The sequence below is a fragment of the Podarcis bocagei genome (assembly GCF_964188305.1).
Source record: "Podarcis bocagei genome assembly, chromosome: 2".
In the NCBI taxonomy this organism is placed as follows: domain Eukaryota; kingdom Metazoa; phylum Chordata; class Lepidosauria; order Squamata; family Lacertidae; genus Podarcis; species Podarcis bocagei.
In genome coordinates this window covers 1,691,104-1,704,623 of record NC_138126.1, presented here as the reverse complement: position 1 = coordinate 1,704,623, position 13,520 = coordinate 1,691,104, and the positions used below count along the sequence as shown (strand labels likewise).

The 13,520-nt window shown below is 44.9% G+C and overlaps 2 protein-coding genes across 6 annotated transcripts in view; both read right to left on the bottom strand.

Moving 5' to 3' along the window:
* The window catches only part of LOC308580832 (uncharacterized protein), a 265,061-nt gene that overhangs the window by 4,939 nt on the left and 246,602 nt on the right, over positions 1-13,520 (bottom strand). The gene's annotated exons all lie outside the window — the stretch shown is intronic.
* LOC308580773 (uncharacterized protein) overlaps positions 2,501-13,520 on the bottom strand; it is an 80,695-nt gene continuing 69,675 nt past the window's right edge. For both annotated transcript variants that reach the window (XM_081182931.1, XM_081182930.1), the window contains exons 2-3: positions 9,704-9,830; positions 2,501-4,796 (exon numbers count right to left, since the gene is read on the bottom strand). In XM_081182931.1, coding sequence (XP_081039057.1) covers positions 3,211-4,719 — 1,509 coding nt within the window. In that variant the 5' untranslated portion in view covers positions 4,720-4,796; positions 9,704-9,830 and the 3' untranslated portion in view covers positions 2,501-3,210. The remainder of the gene's footprint in view (positions 4,797-9,703; positions 9,831-13,520) is intronic.

Below are 13,520 nucleotides of genomic sequence, written 5' to 3'. Positions count from 1 at the left end.
TCCTTCTGGGCCTCCTTCTGCAGGCCAAGCCCTCCGCCGGGGTCCTTCTGCAGGCAGAGCAAGGGCTTCGCCCCCTGACAGCCCAGCCCAGCTTCAAACACCAGCCCCTCTCCCCCCCCCCATTGAAACACCACCCCCTGGATTGAGAGGCAGGGAGGGATCCAGACAGACAGAGGCGCCCTTGCTCTGGAATTCCCTTGCCAGCAGGGAGACTTCAAAAGCCCCCCCCCCCATGCCTCCCCCTTCCCTCATTTAGGAGGGAGACTTCTCATCTTGTGGTTGGGTCATTTCAAATCCACGTTTTCTCTCTCTCCCTGCAATTTTAAGCAATTCTGGCTCTTATGATCCCTGCAGGGTATTAAGTGTTGTTCTAACCTCCCTATTGCAGGTGGAAAGAGGAATGTGGGGCTTGCTTATAATATCTTAGGGTGGCAGGATTAAGATTTGGGACTGGGACTTTCCGATTCAGAGCCACTTTTTGCATGAGATTTCTTCCAACTATTGGAGGAAAGTATGTCTGAGGTTTATGACAGAAATATAATTATTACGGGTGAATTTAGTAGGATCACTGGACTATGACAGATCACTGAGGGAAAGTGTCTCAAAAGAAGGCAAAATACCAAATACTTTTTTGATATGGTTACAACAATGGATCTACTAGATCAGGGGTCAGCAGACTTTTTCAGCAGGGGGCCAGTCCACTGTCCCTCAGACCTTCTTGGGGACCAGACTATATTTTGGGGGGAAATGAGCGATTTTGGCCCGCCTGCAAAGAGGCCTGAAGATGTTTGGCTTTACCTGTCCCAGTTGTCGTCCCAGTAGCCCCAGTTGGGCTTCTCCAGCCAGGTGCCAGGGCAGGGCAGGAGGCTGCGTTGGCCGGTGAAGACAGAAGCAGAAGCCCCGGCGGAGCCGCGGACGGAGGCAGGGGAACCGGGGCGTTGCTGGAGCTTTTACCCACCAACTGCTGCTGCTTCCCAACCCGCAAGCGGCAGTTGCGGCCGCTGCAACAAACCGCCTGAACGCCATGGGAGGAATGAAGGAGGGAGGGGGTGAGGAAGAAAGCATGTGAGGAAGCGGCACGGAGTAGGGGCACAGAAAAGGAAGGAAGGGCGGACTGAGGGAGAGGGAGGAGGAGCAAGAGGAAAACTCAGCAGCAGCCGGCAGCCAGTGTCACACCCCCTTCCCAGCGCCACCCTGCTGAGGCAGGCAGGCGGGTGAGCCGACTCCCCCCGTTGATGGCACCCAGTGTGGGACAAGATTGCTCGTCCCTGAGGAGAAAAGCGCCGCCGTGTGAGGGAGAGAGAAAGAACGTGCGTGCTGGCAATCCACGCAGCGATTCCTGAACCGTCCGCAGGCCGGATCCAGAAGGCAATTGCGCCTGATCCGGCCCACGGGCCTTAGTTTGCCAACCCAGATGCTTGGAGATTCAGACCCCCATTAGAACAAGAGTAAACATGTTCTTCTGATTCAAAGGATTCTGCGGGAAGAAGAAACATGATCTGGATATTGAAGGGACTGCCTACAGGATTAAAGACTGTAGAGATCCAGCCAAGAACTATATCAGATCAAAACTCCCCATGGATGATAATGAGGGGTGAAAAGAGTTCATTGTATAGATGGAGACTAAATAAGGGTTTATTTGAAAAACACTGAATTACAACATATTCCAATTACGTTAGAGTATCAGAAAATGTTAAAAACATTTGGAAATATAGGGGAGGATGAAACTTTCACTTTTACGAAGGATTTCAACCATAAAGAGAAATGTTTTACCTAAGATACTGTTTTTATCCTAAATGATACCAATAATAAATAATACAAGCTTCTTTAACGAATGGCAAAGAGATATTTCATGATCACTCTGGCAGGGGGAAAACACCAAGAATAAACTATAAAATTTTGATAGATACTAAAAATAGAGGTGGCTTCGCACTGCTAGATTTTCTACTACGAGGCAGCCTCTTTGTGTTGGTTAAAAGAATGGATATCGTTGGACAACACACTATTGAAAGGAGATTGTTAGCCGCTTTGAGACTCCTGAAGGGGAGTGAAAGGCGGGATATCAAATCCAAACTCTATTGCTGGATTCTCAGTGGAATCTCGGTTGTAGAATGCTTCAGAAGTTGAACGTTTGGGGCTTTCAAACGCCAAGAACCCAGAGGTGAATGCTTCCATTTTTGAACGCAATTTGTAAATAAAATTATATACAGTGGTGCCTCAGGTTAAGTACTTAATTCGTTCCGGAGGTCCGTTCTTAACCTGAAGCACCACTTTAGCTAATGGGGCCTCCTGCTGCTGCTCTGCCGCTGGAGCACGGTTTCTGTTCTCATCCTGAAGCAAAGTTCTTAACCTGAAGCACTATTTCTGGGTTAGCAGAGTCTGTAACCTGAAGCGTATGTAACCCGAGGTACCACTGTATTAATAAAATTATCTATATATAAAGCAATTGAAACACTTCCCACACTGTTGGGTTGAAATAAGCGACAGACGAATGGCAAGGTGTCATACGGGAGGCATCTCTTGAGCAAGTCTCGGAGGGTCCCTTTTATTGAATATTACAGCATTACATATGTGCTTGTTGCTGATTGGTTAACATGAATACAATGCAAGGGTTGAAGATAGGTATTAATCATCAATAGATTAAAGGGTGGGAAAGGGAACACAGAATTGGACAGGCATGAAACCTCCTTATTAAACTATTAACTAGTGATTGAGTATCAAGACTTAAACTATTACTAATGATTGATTTTGCATGACATGAAAGAACATAACAATCGCGTTCCGTAGATGTGGTCAAAAATGCGTCAAGAACAGGTCAGGGTACTGAACTCAATGTGAACTGATCGAACATTCCCAGACCCATGCGTAGAGGCAAAAACATCCCAGCATCCATCCCAGCACCACACTCCTTCCATTCAAACCATTTTAGATTTTTCAGTTTGTGGATTGTAGGGTTTCAACTCTTAAAGCTTTTCCTCCTTGCGAGTCCATTGATGGTTTCTAAGAACATCAGGACTGAACCTCTATGTACGCTCCATATAAGTAAGTGGTTTTCCCTTTTTGAGTTTGCTGATGTTTGCTAAGGTTTCCACTTCTATTGACGCTCTTTCCACACTCCATACATTTATTTGCTTGTCTCCGAGTGAGTCTGTTGATGTCATCCAAGTTTCCTGTGTGTGAAATTAGGGTTCCACTCTGAAAGAAACTCTTTCAACTCTCCATACATTTAAATGGTTTCTCCCCTGTGTGAGTCCGTTGATGTCTTCTAGCATTTCTAACATTGATGAAGCCCTTTCCACACTCCTTACATTTAAATGGTTTCTCCCCTGTGTGAGTTTGATGATGGATACTAAGTGCTGTACCATCAATAAAGCTCTTTCCACATTCCATGCATTTAAATGGTTTCTCCCCTGTGTGAGTCCGTTGATGTCTTCTAACATTTCCAACATTGGTGAAGCCCTTTCCACACTCCTTACATTTAAATGGTTTCTCCCCTGTGTGAGTCCATTTATGTTCTCTAAGTGTTACACTGCGACTGAAGCTCTTTCCGCACTCGGTGCATTTAAATGATTTCTCCCCAGTGTGAGTTTGATAATGGGTTCTCAGCTCTCTCCTCTCAATAAAACTCTTTCCACATTCCATACATTTAAATGGTTTTTCCTCTGAGTGAGTCCATTGATGTCTTCTTACTGATCCACTAGAAGTGAAGCCCTTTCCACACTCCTTACATTCAAATGGTTTCTCCCCTGTGTGAGTCCGTTGATGGATTCTAAGTGTTCCACTACAAGTGAAGCTCTTTCCACACTCCATACATTCAAATGGTTTTTCCCCTGTGTGAGTTTGATGATGGATACTAAGTGCTGTACCATCAATAAAGCTCTTTCCACATTCCATGCATTTAAATGGTTTCTCCCCTGTGTGAGTCCGTTGATGTTTTCTAAATGTTCCACTATCGGTGAAGCTCTTTCCACAATCCATACATTTATATGGTTTTTCCCCTGTGTGAGTCCATTGATGTTTTCTCAGTGTTTCACTGTGACGGAATCTCTTTCCACAATCCATACATTTATATGGTTTTTCCCCTGTGTGAGTTCGATGATGGATTCTAAGTTTTCTACTCTCAGTGAAGCTCTTATCACACAGCATACATTTAAATAGGTTTTCCCCTGTGTGAGTTTTATGATGAATATTCAGTCTTCTATTCGTACTGAAACTCTTTCCACACTCCAAACATTTAAATGGTTTCTCCCCTGTGTGAATCCGTTGATGGATTCTAAGTGCTGTACCATCAATAAAGCTCTTTCCACATTCTATACATTCAAATGGTTTCTCTCCTATGTGAGTCCGTTGATGTTTTCTAAATGTTCCACTATCGGTGAAGCTCTTTCCACACTCCATACATTTATATGGTTTTTCCCCTGTGTGGGTTCGTTGATGGTTTTTAAGGTGTCCAATCTGACTGAAGCTCTTTCCACACTCCTTACATTTATATGGTTTCTCCCCCGTGTGAGTGTGTTTATGTATACGAAGGTTTGAACTCCAACCAAAGCTTTTTCCACACTCCATGCATTTAAATGGTTTCTCTCCTGTGTGAGTCTGTTGATGTTTTCCAAGTGTTCCACTGTCAGTGAAACTCGTCCCACACTCCATACTTTCAAATTGTTTCTCCTCTCTCTTTTCACATTCCATGAATTTATATGGTTTCTTTGTTATTCCCATTGGACATGGCCCTCCAGAATTTTGACTGCCTTCTCCATTGTCTTCTTTCAACAGGGAGAAGCGGGGGGAAAGGAAACCTAGGAAGAGAACAAAGGAATATTACACACATCAATTAGCACCTGCTCTTATTTTGACATCTCGTACATTCTTTTGTCCTCCATATGTTCCAAATTTTTAGGAAAGACAGATGAAATAATGTTAAATAATGGTAATGCATCATCAGCCTTTCCTAACCCTTAATTAAGCATTAATGAAGCAGCATTATCTTAGAATACGGTTGAACTGTGGGGTTTACGTTTTATAAAAAGTGGTTTCTCACAGGAAAGGGAGCTGCTCTATGTTCCATGAACCTGGCCAATATTCATCAGGGTCCTAAGTTCATCATGGAGTTCTTCATCCTCTGCACTATAATCCTCCACCCCTTGGGCCACATTTCATCCCCTTCGACCTCTAGCTCTTTATTCATCACCTGCACATTCCCTTTGGCCTCAGGAGGTCCATACTGACCATTTTGGGAGACCCATATGTAAGTCTAGTGACAAGGCTTGGTGCTTGTGGTCGGTTGAAGGAGTGCTCAGTTGGAGAATGTTCTTGGGGTTGGACCTCCATCTCTCAGCCTTGCATTCTTGAATGGAGAGAGCTGGAGATGCAGAAGGAAAGCAGCTGGAGCCTGACTGCTGGGAAGGCCAGATTGAGACACCCACCCCTATTATGATTTATAATAATTATATGCTGCCAGGTCTCGCATCCGCCTCCTGACACTGGCCCATCTTAGCGGACATTCCCTGTCCAGGCCTCTCTCACTGTTCTTCCTCCTTTGCCCTGGGTAGCCAAGGGCTTCTAGATATTGTAGCTTTGACAATATTTCTTGGAGTTTTATGAAGAAGAATTTACAGGGGATGGGGGTAGGTCAAGGGTTTGAAAATGGTATAGGTGCAATTTATTCAGAACAAAAGGCAAAATTAATTGTGAACAATGTAGTGACAGAAGAGTTTAAGATTGAGAAAGGGACACGGCAAGGCTGCCCAATTTCTCCATTGCTCTTTATATCGGTCCTTGAGGTTTTGTTAAACATGATAAGAAAGGTCCAAGAGGTTAAAGGTATACAAGTGGGAGCTAAACAGTACAAACTGAAAGCATTTGCTGATGATTTAGTATTGACCTTACAGGAGCCAGAATCTAGTACTAATTGGGTATTGGAACTGATTCAAGAATTTGGACAGGTAGCAGGTTTTAAGCTGAATAAGACAAAAACCAAGCTTTTAGAGAAAAACTTAACTGTGAATGAGAGAGAGAAGTTTCAGGAGGAGACAGGACTAACACTGGTTAAGAAAGTGAAATATTTAGGGGTTAACATGACTGCCAAAAATGTGAATTTATTTAAGGATAATTATGAAAAATGTTGGATTGAAGTGAAAAAGGATTTAGAAATATGGACAAATTTGAAGTTATCATTGTTAGGCCGAATTGCTGTGATAAAAATGAATGTGCTGCCAAGGATGTTGTTTTTGTTTCAAACATTACAAAATTTGGATAAGATGGATTGTTTCAAGAAGTAGCAGAAAGATATTTCCAGATTTGTTTGGCAGGGCAAGAAGCCTCAAATAAAATTTAAGATATTAACTGATGCTAAAGAAAGAGGTGGATTTGCCCTGCCAGACCTTAAACTTTATTATGAATCAGCTGCTTTTTGCTGGCTGAGAGAATGGCTGCTTCTTGAAAACACTGACGTGTTGGATCTAGGTTTCAATAATGCATTTGGTTGGCATGCATATTTGTGGTACGATAAGGTAAAAGTACATAAAGCGATTAAAAATCATATTGTTAGAAAAGCATTGTTTAATGTTTGGACAAGATATAAAGATTTGCTAGAAAAGAAAACCCCAAGATGGTTGTCACCAATGGAAGCGAAGGCACAGAAAAAACTCAATATGGAGGCCAAATGGCCGAAATATTGGGAAATTCTGGAACAAGATGGAGACAGAATAAAATTGCAGAGCTTTGAAAAATTGAAAAATAAAGTGCGAGATTGGCTCCATTATTATCAAATAATGGAGGCATACAATTTGGACAAAAAAGTTGGTTTCCAGGTGGAAAAATCAAAATTGGAAACAGAATTGTTAGATCCAAAAATTAAGAATTTGTCAAGAATGTATAACTTGCTGTTGAAATGGAACACTCAGGATGAAACGGTGAAATCAGCTATGATTAAATGGGCACAAGATGTTGGACATAACATAATGATGGCTGACTGGGAACAGTTATGGACCACAGGTATGAAATTCACAGCATTTAATGCCCTAAGAGATAATTTAATGAAAATGATTTATAGGTGGTACATGACACCAGTCAAGCTTGCAAAAATTTATCATTTGCCCGGCAATAAATGTTGGAAATGTAATGAGACTGAAGGTACATTCTTTCACCTTTGGTGGACATGCCCACCATGGAAAAAGTTTAAAGACTATTTACAGAAATACTGTAAAATTAATGAATGTTAGAAAAATGTTGGAATGAAGTTATATGGCTTTAGTAGAAATGTTATAAGGAATTAAGTATAAATAAAAAGAGTATTAAAGGAAAAAATAAGGTTAGAACGTGTTAAGATAATTATAGGATAGAAAACAGAGGAAGATGGAAAGGAATTGCTGAAACAATTAACAGAAGTGGAATACAAAAAGGGAGGTGTGAGGAGGTCGGGGAAATAAGTGAATGAAAGATGGGATAATGAAATTGTTTGATTGTTTTTGTTTTGTTTTGCTAGTTTAATGTGTCAATGTTATGTAGTGTTTTTGTATTGTATTGTTTTTGTAGTGTTTAAATTGTTAGAAAATTAATAAATATAAAATAATTATATGCCACCGGGTCTCGCACCCGCCTCCTGACATTGGCCTATCTTAGCGGAGATTCCCTGTCCAGGCCTCTCTCACTGTTCTTCCTCCTCTGCCCTGGGTGGCCAAGGGCTACCGGATATTCTAGCTCTGCTCCAACTGGGAATTATTTATTAAATTGTTATACCTCTCTTCATCTGAAGATCACAAGATAAAAATATGTGTTACACTGAAAAAGGTGAGTATTAAAGGTGAATAACACTGAGTGTGGAAAAGAATAGAAAGAAGATGAAACCAGTGGTGTGTCCTCCTGAATGTAATATAACAACAAAAAGAAGAACAACAATGTGTAAAGAAGAAATCAATCATCAAATCAGTTTCATATTCCCTGGCTGTATTTCTCAGCCACGATTGTGACTCGGAATCTTAGCCACACTTTTTTCTAGAATATCAACTGGACATAGGAGCCAGACAGCCCTGGGATTTCATCCAGACATTCCTTTAGTGTGGGCAGCAGCAGCAGAGGAAGGAAGGAATTAACATTGGGGGCAACCCACTTCCTTCAGAAGGTCTTCCCCAGCGGCCAGCAGGGTTGATAAACTGCTCAGTGTGGACACCTTGGCTTTATAGTGTTAGGGTCTGGATACCAATCACAATCCCTTGGCAATGTCTCAAGAACCCTTAAGATCCAATTTCCACAACTCCCAAGTAACACTGAGCCCTAGAGGAACCGTCTATGCTGAGAGGAGGCACCTCTGGCCCTACAGATGTGGTTGGACTCAAAGTACCACCTGCCCAAGCAAGGATGGCCCATGGCCAGGGAGGATGGGAGTCTTATCTGGTGGGACAAACTTTCCCCTTCTTCCCCCTCCCCTGAAAACGCTGAATATCTGTATTTCGTTTCCTCCTTCCTCCGTGATCTCCAACATCTTCCTGATACAGTCCAACCAACTGCACACTTCAGAAGAGGTCCAGGAAGGCCGGCGGGGGCCAAAAGGCTTTGCTCCCCACCGCCAGCATTTTAAAAGCAGTCCGGGATAGCAGGGAAGCACTACCCCCTGCCTGCCTTCCCGGGAGAGCGGAGAAAGGCAGCGCGTTTCTCCGCTGTCCCAGACGGCTTTTGAAGGCAGGCGTGGGGGGGGCAAAGACTTGCGCCCCCCTGCCTGCCTTCCCAGGAGAGCGGAGAAAGGCAGCGCGTTTCTCCGCTGTCCCGGACGGCTTTTGAAGGCAGGCGTGGGGGGGGGGCAAAGACTTTCGCCCCCCGCCCGCTTTCAGAAGAGGTCCAGGACCTCTTCTGAAGGCGGGCGGGGGGCAAAAGTCTTTGCTCCCCCCTGCCTGCCTTCCCGGGAGAGCGGAGAAAGGCAACACGTTTCTCCGCTGTCCCGGACGTCTTTGTCCCCTCTGCCTGCCTTCCCAGGGGCTTTTACATCGCCCCGGACAGCGGAGAAGTCCTCCGCTGTCCCGGGCGATTTTAAAATGCCGCCCGCCAGCATTTTAAGATCGCCCCGGACAGCGGAGAAGTCCTCCGCTGTCCCGGGGTTTTTTAAAATGCTGGGGGTGGGAAGAAAAGCCCTTGTCCCCCCCCCCAGCCTTCAGAAGAGGTCGGGGGACAGACTGTCCCTGGACCTGGTATGAAGGCAGTTTCCATAGGAACGCATTAATTGATTTTCAATGCATTCCTATGGGAAACCGTGCATCGCAAGACGAAAAACTCGCAAGAAGAAAAAACTTGCGAAACGAATTAATTTCGTCTTGCGAGGCACCACTGTAATAGATTAAATAAATTTAAAAAAATAACAATACAGTGGTGCCTCGCAAGACGAAAAGAATCCGTTCTGTGATTCTCTTCATCTAGCGGTTTTTTCGTCTTGCGAAGCAAGCCCATTGAAGGATTAGCGGCTTAGCGCTATTAGCGGCTTATCTGCTGATCGGATCAGCTCATAAGCGGCTTAGCGGCTTAGAAAAAGGGGGGGAGGAAAAAAACCCCAGCAGGAACTCGCAAGACATTGTCATCTTGCGAAGCAAGCCCATTGGAAATTCGTTTTGCGAAGCACCTCCAAAACGGAAAACTCTTTCGTCTAGCGATTTTTCCGTCCTGCGAGGCATTCGTCTTGCGGGGCACCACTGTAACTGAAACTGCAGTACAGTGGTACCTCGGGTTAAGTACTCAATTCGTTCCGGTGGTTAAGAAAGTGTTCTTAACATAATGGGGCCTCCTGCTGCTGCCGCGCCGCTGGACCACAATTTCTGTTCTCATCCTGGGTTAGCGGAGTCTGTAACCTGAAGCGTATTTACAAGAGAAACAGCCATTTTAGATCTGGTCCTAACCAATGTTGATGACCTGGTTAGTGGGAATAAAAAAATTCCTTCCAGTAGCACCTTAAAGACCAACTGAGTTAGTTCTTGGTATGAGCTTTGGTTTTTATTTTGACTATGGCAGACCAACACGGCTACCTATCTGTAACTGGTTAGTGGGGTAGAAGTGGAAGGATCATTAGGCGCGAGTGATCATGCTCTTCTGAAGTTTACTATACAGCAGAAAGGAGCAGCCAAGCATACTAGGACTCAATTTCTTGACTTTAAGAAAGCTGACTTTCGTAAAGCCGACGGAGTCCTGGCTGTTTATTTCGTGAGCAACCACACACATTCCTCACAGTAAGTATACAAACCACATGTCTGAAAAATTACAGGAGAACCATCCTGAAATCATTTTAACTCTCCCAATGCCATAATAATAATAATAATAATAATAATAATAATAATAATAATAATAATAATTTATTATTTATACCCTGGCTATCTGGCTGAGTTTCCCCAGCCACTCTGGGGAATCAAGTGTTAAAAACAATACAGCATTAAATATTAACAACTTCCCTAAACAGGGCTGCCTTTCGATGTCTTTAAAAATAAGATAGCTGCTTATTTCTTTGACATCTGATGGGAGGGCATTCCACAGGGCAAGCGCCACTACCCAGAAGGCCCTCTGTCTGGTCCCCTGTAACCTCACTTCTCGCAGGGAGGGAACCGCCAGAAGGCCCTTGGAGCTGGATCTCAGTGTCCAGGCTGAACGATGGGGGTGGAGACGCTCCTTCAGGTATACAGGACTGAGGATTCAGGAACTAAAGTATTTACCATCACAAAAGAATGGCCAGGCTGCCCAGGTAATGCAGTTAGTGACCATTAACAGGTATCCTTGAGGACAGGTTTTCTGCTGTAGACCGCCTCCTGTGATGTATTCCTGCTGTAGACAGTCTCCTTCTGTATGATATTTGGGGGTGGGTGGTCTTGGGTGGGCAATTTCAAAAGACTATATAAGGCCTTGCACACCTCCCTCCTGGTTGTGGTGAGGGGGGGGGACACTGTTGCAATAAAGATCAGGCTACTAGCCGCTTTGCTTCTCCATATACTCTGGGTGGCCTGTTATTTTCTCCTACCTACCGTATTTTCGCTCCATAAGGCGCACCCGATCATAAGGCGCACCTAGTTTCTAGAGGGGGAATTCAAGAAAAAAATATTATTTAAAGGGAGCGCTGAGCAGAGCTCCCCGGTGCCCTGCGGAGGCGTTGCGCCACTAAGGCAGAAGCTAAAACAGCTAGAGGGAGCGCTGCGCAGCGCTCTGTGTAGCTGTTCTGGCTTTTGGGGTAGCCCGCGAAGCCTCCGCAGGGCAGCAGCGAGCCTTCATCCCGGGCTTCCCCCGCCAGCCCTGGGAGTATTCCCCACCTCCCGCAAAAGCCCACAGGAGCTGCGCACCCTTTAAGGAGTGTGCGGCTCCTGTGAGCTTTTTTACAAGGTGGGAGAAGGGACTGACGCAGCCAACCAGTCCCTTCTCCCTCCTCAGGGAAAAGCCCCCAAGAGCGGCGTGCTCTTTAAAGGGTGCGCGGCTTCTGCGGGAGGTGGGGGAATTCTGTAAGATTATTTGGGGAAGTTTTTCTAATGAAAAGATATTGTCACAGATGCTTGTTTTTGCCATTCTCAAAAGTGTGAATTTGTGTCTGCAGAGATTGCATGCCTTTTCTTCACAGGAAAAATGTTATAAAATAAACATACAGAGTTGAGAGGAAACCTTAATCCCATTGTTCCTTTGCAAATTTATATACACAGCTTGCAGGGCAGCAGCTGAAGGAGGAGCAAAAAGGGTTTTCTTGTGTGTGTGTTTCTTTGTGGCTGATTAGCTGCTCTCCCTGTGCAAAGGTCAGAGGGGGCAGGGTTTCTGTTGAGGCAGGTGATTAGCTGTGGGAGGAGCTTATCAGAGCTAGCAGGGCAGCGGCATGCGCCCAGAGGCGCGCGCAGTTTAATCCATCTTTTAGATTTAGGGGAGCTAGTCTCAAACGTTTCTTGGGGGAGACCTAGGTTTTTTTGTGGAGGGAGTTATTTGTCCTGTCTTCACGCTTTTTATGATGGAGGACCTCTGTAGCCACCCCCAACGACACGTTCTCAAGATGGAGGGGGAGGGAACAGCTGCAGTCGCCTGCGGTTCCTGCGCAATGTTTGCCATCTTGCCAAAGGTTGCAGGCAGCTTTACCTGCAGCAATTGTATGTTGATTGCCCTCTTAGAAGACAAAGTCCAGCAACTGGAGGAACGTGTAGCTACGCTCCAAAGAATTAGAGAGCTGGAGCTCTTCTTGGAAGCAACAGAGCACACCGTCTCCACCAAGGAGGAGACAGGGGACTCCCCTGAGAAGGAGGCTAGTTCACCAACACAGGTGCCAGATATATGGAGAAACGTGACTCAAAGAAGTAGGGGGCCCAGGGTTCGCTCTGATTGTTTAGAAATATACAATCACTTTGAAGTCCTCTCCCCTAGCATGGAAGACGAAGAACAGACTCCATTTGAGGATCTCTCCCTCATTACAGTCAATCAGGTATATGAAGATGAGCAGCACAGTCAGTCCTCAGGGAATGTGCAGGCGACCTTGGAACAGACAGCTCACGGAAGAACCCCGGCCAAACCTAAGAGGAGGCGTGTAGTGGTGATAGGGGATTCCCTACTGAGGGGAACAGAAGCAGTGATCTGTGGGCCTGACAAGATGTCTCGGGAAGTGTGCTGTCTCCCCGGGGCTAAGATCCAAGATGTAACTGAACGACTGCAAGGAATCATAAAACCCACTGACAAATACCCCTTCCTCTTGGTTCATGTGGGAACCAATGACACTGCAAGCAATAGCCTCCAGAAGATCAAAAGAGACTACGAGGCTCTCTGCAGGAAATTGAAGCAACTAAATGCACAAATTGTCATCTCATCTGTCCTCCCAGTTGAACGACGTGGCCCAGGGAGAGAGGGAAAAATAGTGGAAGAGAACAGCTGGCTTCGCAAATGGTGTAAACAGGAACGGTTTGGATTCTTAGATCAGATGGACTTCTGCCAAGCGATGGGCTGCACCTCACAACGGTTGGGAGGAATGTTTTTGCCAAAAATCTCAGAAACCTCATCAGGAGGGCTTTAAACTGACTAATGTGGGGGAGGAAGACAGCGCTCCTGAAGGTAGGAGTCTATCAATTGATGAAGATGATCATCCAAATGTCATAGACCAAATGGAGCAAACAGCACACAGACCTAGTGGTGGGAGGAAAATCCTTAAATAAGAGACACGGGGGAATGATTAATGGACTTCAATGTCTGTACACTAATGTGCAAAGCATGGGAAATATACAAGATGAGCTTGAACTCTTGGTACAGCAAACTAAATATGACATAATAGGCATCACTGAAACCTGGTGGGATAAGTCCCACGATTGGAATGTAATAATGGAGGGATACAATCTATTTCAGAGAAACAGACCAGACAAGAAAGGGGGAGGAGTGGCGTTATATGTCAGGGATGTGCATACCTGTGAAGAGATCCAAGATTTAGAACCTCAAAGCCAAAGTGAGAGCATTTGGGTCAAAATTAAGGGAGAGAATAACAGACACCTCATTGTGGGAGTTTACTATAGATCCCCAAGCCAAACGGAGGACATAGATGATGCCTT